The 13,263-nt window shown below is 45.1% G+C and overlaps 1 protein-coding gene and 1 long non-coding RNA gene across 3 annotated transcripts; one reads left to right on the forward strand and one right to left on the reverse strand.

The window, feature by feature from the left end:
- The first annotated feature begins 1,022 nt into the window (after positions 1-1,022).
- Positions 1,023-9,989, forward strand: slu7 (SLU7 homolog, splicing factor). Its single transcript, XM_052516650.1, has 13 exons — positions 1,023-1,171; positions 1,447-1,633; positions 1,855-2,008; positions 2,174-2,254; positions 2,459-2,692; positions 2,928-3,092; positions 3,261-3,358; positions 4,284-4,351; positions 5,739-5,878; positions 7,725-7,886; positions 8,752-8,856; positions 8,955-9,152; positions 9,699-9,989. Exons 2-13 carry the CDS (start codon positions 1,470-1,472, stop codon positions 9,882-9,884), a joined length of 1,755 nt encoding a protein of 584 aa, XP_052372610.1. The 5' UTR covers positions 1,023-1,171; positions 1,447-1,469; the 3' UTR covers positions 9,885-9,989.
- A 46-nt stretch (positions 9,990-10,035) lies between these two features.
- LOC127929018 (uncharacterized) lies at positions 10,036-12,945 on the reverse strand. Of its 2 annotated transcripts, none has more exons than XR_008133223.1 (3): positions 10,551-10,695; positions 10,360-10,464; positions 10,036-10,103 (listed from the first exon to the last, which is right to left on the reverse strand). It is a non-coding gene; the product is annotated as an uncharacterized LOC127929018 (long non-coding RNA). The 2 variants fall into 2 exon arrangements; XR_008133222.1 differs by lacking the exons at positions 10,036-10,103; positions 10,551-10,695 and adding exons at positions 10,201-10,246; positions 10,743-12,945 and having other exon boundaries at positions 10,360-10,470.
- Positions 12,946-13,263: the final 318 nt, after the last annotated feature.

Genomic DNA, 13,263 nt, shown 5'->3' on the forward strand with positions numbered 1-13,263 from the left:
GTGGAAAGAGGGGAACCGGCCAGGCAGAGACAGCAAGGGCGGTTCGTTGCTCCAGAGCCTTTCCGTTCACACACCTGGACCAGACGACACTCAATCATATGACCCACTGAATAGATGAGTCTTCAGTAAAGACTTAAAGGTTGAGACCGAGTTTGCGTCTCTCACATGGGTAGGCAGAACATTCCATAAAAATGGAGCTCTATAGGAGAAAGCCCTGCCTCCAGCTGTTTGCTTAGAAATTCTAGGGACAATTAGGAGGCCTGCGTCTTGTGACCGTAGCGTTCGATCAAATAAACCTCACGTAGTAAATAAGGCTTTCATTTTTTTGATGACCAAATTCGACCTCAATACAAAACTCCTTCCTTGGTCGGGGAAAAAATGCCAGCTGCTGGAGAGAGACAGATTTTCGACCGTGGGCCTCTCTTTTTTTAAAGTTTTTTTTTAAAAACTTTTTTATTTTATAACTTTTTTTTTGTTGGTATTATTATTTCAAAATAATAATAATAATAAATGTATTTTATTCATAATACAAAAATCAACTTACATTGCTACATCAAACATGTCTAGCAAACCAAACACAGGTATTAACAATGCTCAAACATACAAAAAAATATAAATAAAATACAAAAAATAAACAATTGAAGTGCAATTATATTCACTCTGAAAATATCTTATTATAATGATTCATGAAGATGTTATTCATTTTGTTATTCACTAGGGTTAGTGTTTTAATAAGATAATTCAATTCAATCAGAAAAATTTATAATTTTGGTATAGAATTTTGGAATTTTTGTTTGTGTATAAAGTATTTGGCAACAAGAATACAAAAATGAACAATCATTTTATAACATATTATATATTTTATGTTAAAATTATAGGCAGTGTTCATAATGGTAAATAAGTACTTAGCAAGATTTTTCCAAAATTCGGACACAGGTTTACATTCAAAGAACAAGTGAGACAGATTCTCACCTTTTTCACAGAAAACGCAAATATCATCAATAGCCACAAATTTGGAAATCATAGAATCTCTTTTCCTCTTCCGCTCTGCCAGTACATGACGTTACTTCCGGGTTTGTGAAATGGCGACGTTCATGTTGTAAACACAAGTCGAAAGCCACGATTCCAGTCTACGTCTCTAAACTTATCTAATTTTGGTGATCCTGTCAAGGTAAGCGAAACATGCATTTAATCAGAGTGAGTTGTATGGTCGATTTTTTGTCAGACCATCGTCGCTTACTTGAATTATGCATAGGGATGCAACAAAGTTAGCTAACCAGCCGGCCAGCGTGTTGAAAACCTTTGTTTTTGTCAGTAACTTAAAGCCAGCTAGCTACACCATCAGCCACATATCCCTACAGAAATATGCAGCATTTTATGAAAACCACGTATTCGTTTAATAGTAGCTAAGTGACTGATCTAGCTTTGTGTCGTGTGCACTCCCAGCCAGTGACCCCATCACGGTAATCATGCCGGAGGAAGAAGAGGCAGCGACGGCTGCGACCAGCGCCGATGGGGTGGTGGGTCTGGAAGAACCGAAGAAGATGACCAGAGAGGATTGGAGGAAGAAGAAGGAGTTAGAGGAGCAGAGAAAACTGGGAAATGCTCCTGCTGAGGTAGATGAAGAGGGAAAGTAAGTCAAATTAGCTGGACCAGTTCACATCAGAGTGGGGTGGGTAAACGGCCAGAAGAATAATTCAATGCATGCAAGCAACCTGTGACAAGATGTGAAAATCCTCCATGTTTTCCAGTCCTTTGGGCTAGCTAGTCACCATTCCGCACAGAAGAAACCAGTGGGCCCTCCTTTTGTAGAAGCATAGTGGGCTGACTAATTGTTCTTCCTCTTGTTTCCAGGGACATCAACCCTCACATTCCCCAGTACATCTCCTCAGTGCCCTGGTACATCGACCCCTCTAAGAGACCCACCTTAAAGCACCAGAGGCCCCAGGAGGAGAGGCAACAACAGTTCTCCTCCATCGAGGAGTGGTACAAGAGAGGTGTGCAAGAGGTGAGCAGATTCAGTGTTTTAATTCATCGGTCTTCCATTGTAAAGCCTGAACTACAATAAATACTGTTGTGCATGTAACAATTAAAGCCACGAGCTGAGTTCAGTTGTCTTCCTTTCTAAATATTTAAATGTATGCCTGATCCCTGACCCTGTATCTGTCTGCAGAAAGCCATCAGCACCAAGTTCAGGAAGGGAGCTTGTGATAACTGCGGTGCCATGACACACAAGAAGAAGGACTGCTTGGAGGTGCTTACCACATTTAGTTTTATTGTCTGCAACCCAAGTGGCATCCTATTGCCTTTATAAAAGTAGTGTACAAAATAGGGAATAGGGTGCCGTTTGGATGTAGCCAGAGTATTATGTGCTTGGTTTGGAATCAATGATGATGCTCCACATCTGACTATCTACCAATCCATATATCCATCCATCCCTACCCTTACCCCTTTTCAGCGGCCCAGAAAGGTGGGGGCAAAGTTCACAGGTAACGGCATGGCCCCCGACGAACACAGCCAGATCTCTCTGGATCTGGACTACGATGGGAAGAGGGACCGCTGGAACGGCTACGACCCTGAGGATCACATGCGTATTGTGGAGGAGTACGCCAAAGTAGACCAGGCCAAACAAACACTGAAATCTCAGAAACTCCATGAGGAGTTGGCTTCAGGGAAACTCACGGACCAAGCAGTAAGCCATCAGATTTTCTTTCTTTTGTTGAATATCACTGATTATTCTACACACTAAATATGTTGCTGAAGACTGCAAATACTCCATTAAACATTGGTCATTGGCACATTATCCAAAATGAAATAAAATGCATTTGGTTGATTGGTTAATATCAGTCTAGTAGGTAAATGCATGCTATATGCTTGGCAGTTTTCTGGTGGCGTGTGTTGATCTACCCTTCTGTGTTTTCCTGTAGAGCTCCTCAAGAAAGTGGGATGATGGCGAACGCACACAGGAGCAAAACAGTGAGGATGAAGATGAAGATAAGTATGCTGATGACATCGACATGCCGGGACAGAACTTTGACTCCAAGAGACGAATCACAGTCAGAAACCTGCGTATCAGAGAAGATATCGCTAAGGTGAGTCCAGTCACAACTGTTGAAGGTGTTTTGTGAGCCTTGCTACATTGGGCATCTCCATCTGTTCTTCCTCTCATCACCCATAGAAGTTCCACATTTGTAATTATGACAAGTTTTGATGAAGAAGTATTTGTTAACTTGTGCGTTTGTGTACTTTGCGCCCCGTAGTACTTGAGAAATCTGGATCCAGACTCGGCTTACTACGACCCCAAGACTCGAGCCATGAGAGAGAACCCCTACCAGAACACTGGCATGGTTCCTGAAGAGTAGGTTACGGTTCCTTTAACTATAGTGCTGAGCGACTAACCAACATGTAGGTTATTTTATCAGTTTAAAAGAAATTGACAAAAGTTGGTTAAACTGTTTGAATACCATTTAGATATTTTGTGTGTGTGTGTTGAGGTCAATGTGATGATGACTTGGAATTAAGTAATAAAGTCTTCAAATAAAATGTAATATACACAACAACTCTGGGGGCCCCCGAGTGGCGCAGCGGTCTAGAGGCGTCACTACAGCCCTGGTTTGATTCCAGGCTGTATCACAACCGGCCGTGTTTGGAAGTCCCATAAGGCGGCGCCAATTGTCCCAGCGTCATTTGGGGTTTGGTCGGGGTAGGCCGTCGTTGTAAATAAGAATTTGTTCTTAACTGACTTGCCGAGTTAATTAAGGTTTACTAAAAATATTTACGTTTTTTTTTTGTGGGTAAATGATGGTTAAATAAGTGATAAGCAGTAATGAGCAGTCACTACCATCAGGGGACTTTATTATGTGTTGTTACAGCATTAAACCCACATAATGCATAGTGCATTTAATGTGAGAAATGAAAAGCTGGGATTATTGTTTAAAACCAAACCGACCTTAACAAGCACTAATCTCTCAGCACTATTTAGCTAATGACCTCCAATGAGAAAACCCCCCTATTAGAACACTAGTATGGTGTCTGAATAAAGGGTCACTATTCCTTTAACTAACAGTCTAACTGTCATGAATCTCTAATTCCATATCATGAGTCTTAAAACACATGTTATGATTTTGTAATTACATGTTCAAAATCACTAAAGACGTGTCATGAATGCTGAAGTGAAAATGCTTATCTTTTCTTTCACTGTGTGTCTGGAAAGAATGCTTTGTCATCACTGAGAGATCTCCTAACTGTCTTCCCTAAATGTCTGTGTCGTGTTTATTTGGCAGTGTGGGGTTCGCAGGAGACAACTTTGTTCGTTACTCTGGAGACACCGTCACCATGGCACAGACACAGCGTGAGTCACACATTCTCTCTTTCCTGCCAACAACCCAACGGGGTTCTCTCTTGAGTTTCTAAACGCAGAGACCCAACATCGCAAGACGTACGGGGACGCTTGCGAAGCGTACTCGGCAGACCAAAGGAAAAATTCTTCCTAAGTCTGTGTCCAGTATGAAGGAAGTCTAGAGGTAGTTTCGAGAGCCAATGTTAACTAGCGTCATGCTAGCTGTTCCCGTAGACATCCCAGTCATTGAGCTAACGCTAGTTAGCAACTTCAAACTGCACGTATAGACAAAAATGGTATCCACACGGTCGTCTGACTCCAGGGAAGTAGATAAAGGGCTTCATTGCACAAATCCAGAATTATCCCTTTAAGTAACTGAACATGTTTTTAATCCCACCTCGTCAAAGTGACAAACTGACACATTTAAACATTTTGTCAAAAATGAAGTTATATCGAGGTATTTCTATTGGACAAACAGTTTCTACATACACTATATATGCAAAAGTATGCGGACACCCCTTAAAACGTGTGAATTCGGCTATTTCAGCCACACCCGTTGCTGACAGGTGTATAACATTCAGCACACAGCCAAGCAATCTCCATAGACAAACATTGGCAATAGAAGGGTCTTACTGAAGAGCCGTCAGAGGATGCCAGCTTTCCAACAAGTCAGTTCGTCAAATTTCTGCCCTGCTCGAGCAGCCCCGGTCAACTGTAAGTGCTGTTATTATGAAGTGGAAACGTCTAGGAGCAACAACGGCTCAGCCTTGAAGTGGTAGACCACACGAGCTCACAGAACGGGACCGCAGAGTGCTGAAGCATGTAACACGTAAAAAATAGTCTGTCCTTGGTTGCAATACTCACTACTGAGTTCCAAACTGCCTCTGGAAGCAACGTCAGCACGAGAACTGTTCGTCGGGAGCTTCATGAAATGGGTTTCCATGGCCGAGTAACAGCACACAAGCCTAAGATCACCATGCGCAAGCCAAGTATCGAGTGGCGTAAAGCTCACCGACGTTGGACTCTGGAGCAGTGGAAATGCGTTCCAACATCTAGTGGAAATCCTTCCCAGAAGAGTGGAGGCTGTTATAGCAGCAAAGCGGGGGACCAACTCCATATGAATGCCAGTGATTTTGGAATGAGATGTTTCGACGAGCAGGTGTCCACATACTTTTGGTCATCCAGTGTATATTCATATTAAACCCTATTTGTTAATATTTTCCCAGGAGATTTCCCCAATTCTCATTTATTAGGCTCATAAAACGGTATCCTTAGAGAGCACATCCTAATGCCAATATTATTCACAGTTAGTCTAGCAAAGGGATTGCATTGAACTAAACACACTTCCTCTCATCTCATCGCCTCCACACTCATCTCCTCATCTCCTCCACCTCTCCAGTCTTTGCGTGGGAGGCCTATGATAAGGGCTCTGAGGTGCACCTCCAGGCCGACCCCACCAAGCTGGAGCTGCTGCACCAGTCCTTCAAGGTCAAGAAGGAGGATTTCAAGGACAAACAGAAGGAGACGATCCTGGATAAGGTACAGAATAAATACACTGCACTCCATCCTCACCAGCCTCATTTTCAATGAAGATAAACTGCATACAGAACGTTGTAAAGCCCATAAAAGTGTCATCAATGTAATAAACATGATTTCAAGATTTCAAATCCTACTGTGCATTTTTGAAACTAAGTACTCCTTTAACTGGGATATGTACAAATATTGAATTTCAATTCCAAAGATTAAATGTTTTTACAATTCCAACTCAAACAGTCCAAACACGTCTAATTAAATTCTATAACTTAAAGATAGTTGAAATTCAAATTGAATTCCAATGTAAATGATTCACTTTGAGTGAATTCAATTGGAATTGACCCCAACCCTGTCATACATTAGTTAATGATATAACGGTTTCATTCTTGTTTGTTTGTTGATGGTCCCATTGAATAACTGTTACTCCTGTGTGTTCTGACTGTTACTCCTGTGTGTTTTGGCTGTTACTCCTGTGTGTTTTGGCTGTTACTCCTGTGTGTTCTGACTGTTACTCCTGTGTGTTTTGGCTGTTACTCCTGTGTGTTCTGACTGTTACTCCTGTGTGTTTTGACTGTTACTCCTGTGTGTGTTTTGGCTGTTACTCCTGTGTGTTTTGACTGTTACTCCTGTGTGTTCTGGCTGTTACTCCTGTGTGTTTTGACTGTTACTCCTGTGTGTTTTGGCTGTTACCTCCTGTGTGTTTTGGCTGTTACTCCTGTGTGTTTTGGCTGTTACTCCTGTGTGTTCTGGCTGTTACTCCTGTGTGTTCTGACTGTTACTCCTGTGTGTTTTGACTGTTACTCCTGTGTGTTTTGGCTGTTACTCCTGTGTGTTCTGGCTGTTACTCCTGTGTGTTCTGGCTGTTACTCCTGTGTGTTTTGACTGTTACTCCTGTGTGTTCTGGCTGTTACTCCTGTGTGTTTTGACTGTTACTCCTGTGTGTTCTGACTGTTACTCCTGTGTGTTCTGGCTGTTACTCCTGTGTGTTTTGACTGTTACTCCTGTGTGTTCTGGCTGTTACTCCTGTGTGTTCTGGCTGTTACTCCTGTGTGTTTTGGCTGTTACTCCTGTGTGTTCTGGCTGTTACTCCTGTGTGTTCTGGCTGTTACTCCTGTGTGTTCTGGCTGTTACTCCTGTGTGTTTTGGCTGTTACTCCTGTGTGTTTTGACTGTTACTCCTGTGTGTTCTGGCTGTTACTTCTGTGTGTTCTGACTGTTACTCCTGTGTGTTCTGACTGTTACTCCTGTGTGTTCTGACTGTTACTCCTGTGTGTTCTGACTGTTACTCCTGTGTGTTCTGACTGTTACTCCTGTGTGTTCTGACTGTTACTCCTGTGTGTTTTGGCTGTTACTCCTGTGTGTTTTTTGGCTGTTACTCCTGTGTGTTTTGGCTGTTACTCCTGTGTGTGTTCTGACTGTTACTCCTGTGTGTTTTGGCTGTTACTCCTGTGTGTTTTTTGGCTGTTACTCCTGTGTGTTTTTTGGCTGTTACTCCTGTGTGTTTTGACTGTTACTCCTGTGTGTTTTGACTGTTACTCCTGTGTGTTTTGACTGTTACTCCTGTGTGTTCTGACTGTTACTCCTGTGTGTTTTGGCTGTTACTCCTGTGTGTTTTGACTGTTACTCCTGTGTGTTCTGACTGTTACTCCTGTGTGTTCTGACTGTTACTCCTGTGTGTTCTGACTGTTACTCCTGTGTATTTTGGCTGTTACTCCTGTGTGTTTTTTGGCTGTTACTCCTGTGTGTTTTGGCTGTTACTCCTGTGTGTTTTGGCTGTTACTCCTGTGTGTTTTGACTGTTACTCCTGTGTGTTTTGACTGTTACTCCTGTGTGTTTCTGTGTGTGTGTCTCAGTACGGGGGTGAGGAGCACCTGGACGCCCCCCCCAGAGAGCTGTTACTGGCCCAGACTGAGGACTACGTGGAGTACAGTCGTCACGGTGCAGTGCTGAAGGGACAGGAGAAGGCCGTGGCACGCTCCAAATACGAAGAGGACGTACTCATCCAGAACCACGCGGTGAGGCGTCCAGAACCGACTAACCCCGTAGAGATGAGCACAGTCAGAACGGTCTCCGGTTAGACAGGAACCCTTGTAGAGCAGCCCCCTCGTGGAGGAGCACAGTCAGAATGGTCTCCGGTTAGACATGAACCTTTTGGAGAGCAGCCCCCTCGTGGAGGAGCACAGTCAGAACGGTCTCCGGTTAGACAGGAACCTTTTGGAGAGCAGCCCCCTCGTGGAGGAGCACAGTCAGAACGGTCTCCAGTTAGACAGGAACCTTTTGGAGAGCAGCCCCCTCGTGGAGGAGCACAGTCAGAACGGTCTCCGGTTAGACAGGAACCTTTTGGAGAGCAGCCCCCTCGTGGAGGAGCACAGTCAGAACGGTCTCCGGTTAGACAGGAACCTTTTGGAGAGCAGCCCCCTCGTGGAGGAGCACAGTCAGAACGGTCTCCGGTTAGACAGGAACCTTTTGAAGTGTTCTTGAACAGCTCCCTTGTGGAGTAGTGCTGGTGTTTTTAGAATGACTTTGTCAGACAATAACAATTGAAGTGTTTGACAACTGTGCCAACTAAAAAAAACAGTAAAGGACAGTATTAAGGTGGCATTTATTCAGATGTGCATATGTAACAGTATAGCTTCCGCCCCTACCTGGGCTCGAACCAGGGACCCTCTGCACACATCAACAACTGACACCCACGAAGCATCGTTACCCATCGCTCCACAAAAGCCCACGGCCCTTACAGAGCAAGGGGGAACAACTTACTTCAAGGTCTCAGAGCGAGTGACGTCACCGATTTTGAAACGCTATTAGTGTGCACTACCGCTAACTAGCTAGCCATTTCACATCGGTTACACATAATTAACGGGGGGTTTTGCTTTGCAGTGTATCTGGGGGTCGTACTGGAGAGAAGGCTGCTGGGGCTTCAAGTGCTGCCACTCCATGGTCAAACAGAGCTACTGCACCGGAGAGGCTGGCATCAAAACTACGGTCCGTGTTCTACTAATCATCAGTCATGTAATGTCAATTATAAACACTGAAGTTTTTTCCCCCCGGATTAGATGATTGACGGGTATCTCCCCTTATAGGGCTCCTCGGCCTGTGTTCCGTTTGAGGAGGGACTTGAGCAGGAGGAAGAGGAGGAGCCTAAGACTCTACTGGAGATGCACAGGGAGAAACTTAAAGAGAAGAAGAAGAAGAAGAAGAAGCAGAAGAAGAAAAAGCACGGCTCAGACAGCAGCGACTCTGAGGAAGATGAGGAGAAGAAGAAACAGAAACTGAACAAGGTGAACTTTGACTTCATTGCTTTGATGTTCATGTGCATTCTTGTGTGTTTATGGACATGTCAGTTCCCTTTGCCTATGTGTACACCTACCTGACTACATCTCACCCCCCTACCCCCCTCTCTCATCCTCCTACCTCCCTCTCTCACCCCCTACCCCCTCTCTCATCCTCCTACCTCCCTCTCTCACCCCCTACCTCCCTCTCTCACCCCCTACCTCCCTCTCTCACCCCCTACCCCCTCTCTCACCCCCTACCCCCCCTCTCTCATCCTCCTACCTCCCACTCTCACCCCCTACCTCCCTCTCTCACCCCCTCTCTCACCCACTACCCCCTCTCTCACCCCCTACCTCCCTCTCTCACCCCCTACCTCCCTCTCTCACCCCCTACCTCCCTCTCTCACCCCCTACCCCCTCTCTCATCCTCCTACCTCCCTCTCTCATCCTCCTACCTCCCTCTCTCATCCTCCTACCTCCCTCTCTCATCCTCCTACCTCCCTCTCTCACCCCCCTACCTCCCTCTCTCATCCCCCTACCCCCCTCTCTCCCCAGGCCCTGGCTGCAGAGGACATGCGTCTAAAGCAGGTAGAGGAGATGATGAAAGTGGATGAGAGGAAGAGGAAGTACAACAGCCTGCAGGAGATCAAGGAGCCCACGGAGGAGGAGATGGAGGCCTTCAGGATGAAACGCTCCAGGGAAGACGACCCCATGGCCAACTTCCTGGAGCTGGGGCAGTGATGAGAGGGATAGTGACAACCCCATACTCTACGCTCGCCCCTACCTACAGTATACCATCTCCTCCCACCCCTGTGCCCCTTCTCCTCCCACCCCTGTACCCTCTCCTATACCCCTACCCCCTGTACCCCTCTCCTCCTACCTCTACCCTATCCTCTCTTCCTACCCCTACCCTCTCCTATACGCCTCTCCTCCTACCTCTACCCTATCCTCTCCTCCTACCTCTACCCCTACCCTCTCCTATACCCCTCTCCTCCTACCTCTATCCTCTCCTCCAACCTCTACCCCTACCCTCTCCTCCTACCTCTACCCTTGACTGTACCCCTACTCTCTCCTCCTACCTCTACCCTATCCTCTCCTCCTACCTCTACCCTACCCTCTCCTCCTACCCCTATCCTCTGCTATACCCCTACCCTCTCCTACCCCTATCCTCTCCTACCTCTATCCCCCTCCTACCTCTACCCTCCTCTCCTCCAACCTCTACCCCTACCCTCTCCTCCTGCCTGTACCCCTACCCTCTCCTCCTACCCCTATCCTCTGCTATACCCCTATCCTCTCCTCCCACCTCTACCCCTATCCTCTGCTATACCTCCCTCTCCTCCTACCCTACCCTCCTGTACCCCTCCTCTCCTCCTACCCCTATCCTCTGCTATACCCCTATCCTCCTACCTCCCACCTCTACCCCTATCCTCTGCTATACCCCTATCCTCTCCTCCCACCTCTACCCCTATCCTCTGCTATACCCCTACCCTCCTACCTCTACCCCTATCCTCCTACCTCTACCCTCTCCTCCTACCTCTACCCCTACCCTCTGCTATACCCCTACCCTACCCTCTCCTATACCCCTACCCACTCCTATACCCCTACCCTCTCCTCCTACCCCTACCCTCTCCTCCTATCACACTCTGGAACCCAACCTCCTGTTCTTTGCTTAATGTTCTTACTCTTCAAGATCATGGTTGTCTTTTTATTATTAAGTCTATCAATGTGGTAGAATGTTATTTTCTTTCATATTTGTACCTTTAGAATGCATTTTGAACTTTCAGACGACCGTTTATCCAATAAAAAACATGACTTCCCTTGGTTCTCTTTTACGGGCATGAAACACTAGCACAGGATGCCGCGCGGTGAAACACAGTTTCCCATTCATTTCAATGGAAGGAACGCGGAGAGGGCGGTGCGAAGGTGGCGAAAAAGATACAACTTTTACCCACTTTGTGATAATCACCAGCGGCGACCGCTGGGCGATGACCAATCATAGCGAGTGGTTCCCATGATGAATTTGAAGCTGTGCGACCCAAGGCTGGAGACTTTCTTCAGGGAAGATGGCTGACAAATATACTAGGATGGAAGCAAATGTAAGTGATTATAAGGTCATAACAAATCATGCATAAAATGTACAGTTGATAAGAATATGTTAATGTGGAGACAAACGATTATGCATATTTTTTAATCATGAAGTTAATTTACGAAAATCGCGATTTAGCAAGCTAACAATAGCCGGCTGGCTTTATGGGTGTTGTGACATGAGTATGAAATTGTAATTCTGGTTGTTTTAATGTTTTAGGGACTCCTGAAACAACCGGCAAAACCAGCTAAACTATTTACTGCAAATTGAATGTACAATTTTGTAAGCTTGCTTTGTTGATATTTGCCATGCAATGCAGACATATGAAATAATGTAGCTAGCTACAGTCGTGGCCAAAAGTTTTGAGAATGACACACATTAATTTCCACAAAGTTTGCTGCTTCAGTGTCTTTAGATATTTTTGTCAGATGTTACTCTGGAATATTGAAGTATAATTACAAGCATTTCATAAGTGTCAAAGGCTTTTATTGACAATTTACATGAAGTTGATGCAAAGAGTCAATATTTGCAGTGTTGACCATTATTTTTCAAGACCTCTGCAATCCGCTCTGGCATGATGTCAATTAACTTCTGGGCCACATCCTGACTGATGGCAGCACATTCTTGCATAATCAATGCTTGGAGTTTGTCAGAATTTGTAGGTTTTTGTTTGTCCACCCGCCTCTTGAGGATTGACCACAAGTTCTCAATGGGATTAAGGTCTGGGGAGTTTCCTGGCCATGGACCCAAAATATCGATGTTTTGTTCCCCAAGCCACTTAGTTATCACTTTTGCCTAATGGCAAGGTGCTCCATCATGCTGGAAAGGCATTGTTTGTCTCCAAACTGTTCCTGGATGGTTGGGAGAAGTTCCTCTCGGAGGATGTGTTGGTACCATTCTTTATTCATGGCTGTGTTTTTGGGCAAAATTGTGAGTGAGCCCACTCCCTTGGCTGAGAAGCAACCCCACACATGAATGGTCTCAGGATGCTGTACTGTTGGCATGACACAGGACTGATGGTAGCGATCACCTTGTCTTCCCCGGACAAGCTTTTTTCCAGATGCCCCAAACAATCGGAAAGGGGATTCATTATAGAAACGGACTTTACCCCAGTCCTCAGCAGTCCAATCCCTGTACCTTTTTCAGAATATCAGTCTGTCCCTGATGTTTTTCCTGTAGAGAAGTGGCTTCTATGCTGCCCTTCTTGACACCAGGCCATCCTCCAAAAGTCTTCGCCTCACTGTGCATGCAGATGCACTCACACCTGCCTACTGCCATTCATGAGCAAGCTCTGTACTGGTGGTGCCCTGATCCCGCAGCTGAATCAACTTTAGGAGACGTCCTGGCGTTTGCTGGACATTCTTGGGCGCCCTGAAGCCTTCTTCACAACAATTGAACCGCTCTCCTTGAAGTTCTTGATGATCCGATAAATGGTTGATTTAGGTGCAATCTTACTGGTGTCAATATCCTGTATTTATTACAATTTATACACTTCAACAGTGTATGTCAACCATTGATGTCCTAGGATATCCTATTCGGTGTCCTGTGTGAATTTAAGTGTGCTCTCTCTAATTCTCTCTTTCTTTCTCTCTCGGAGGACCTGAGCCCTAGGACCATGCCTCAGGACTACCTGACATGATGACTGCTTGCTGTCCCCAGTCCACCTGGCCTTGCTGTTGCTGTTTGGGGTTTTAGGCTGGATTTCTGAACAGGACTTTGAGATATCAGCTGATGTATGAAGGGCTATATAAATACATTTGATTTGATTTGACTTCATTTCAACCAGTAGAGAATGTAAAGCACTTTATTGAAAATACATTATCCAAGGGTTATAAATACATGCATTACAAATATAATTGTAATATTATAAAATACAAGTTGAATCTGTACTTCAATGTACATCTGTTGTGCATTATAAAAACAGGAAGAAATGTGGTGAGAGAGGTGTGAACTTAGGAGCAGGGAAGGCAGCATATGACTAATGAACCAGTGCAACTCAAATATTTTCTCAGTTCATCACAATTACATAATAGT

The sequence above is a fragment of the Oncorhynchus keta genome, chromosome 4 (assembly GCF_023373465.1).
Source record: "Oncorhynchus keta strain PuntledgeMale-10-30-2019 chromosome 4, Oket_V2, whole genome shotgun sequence".
Lineage (NCBI taxonomy): Eukaryota > Metazoa > Chordata > Actinopteri > Salmoniformes > Salmonidae > Oncorhynchus > Oncorhynchus keta.

Coding starts and splice junctions, on each gene's coding strand:
- slu7 (XM_052516650.1), top strand. CDS start 1,470: ATGCCGGAGGAAGAAGAGGCAGCGACGGCTGCGACCAGCGCCGATGGG. Junction 8,857..8,954: donor AGGCTGGCATCAAAACTACG/GTCCGTGTTCTA, acceptor CTCCCCTTATAG/GGCTCCTCGGCCTGTGTTCC. Junction 9,153..9,698: donor AGAAACAGAAACTGAACAAG/GTGAACTTTGAC, acceptor CTCTCTCCCCAG/GCCCTGGCTGCAGAGGACAT.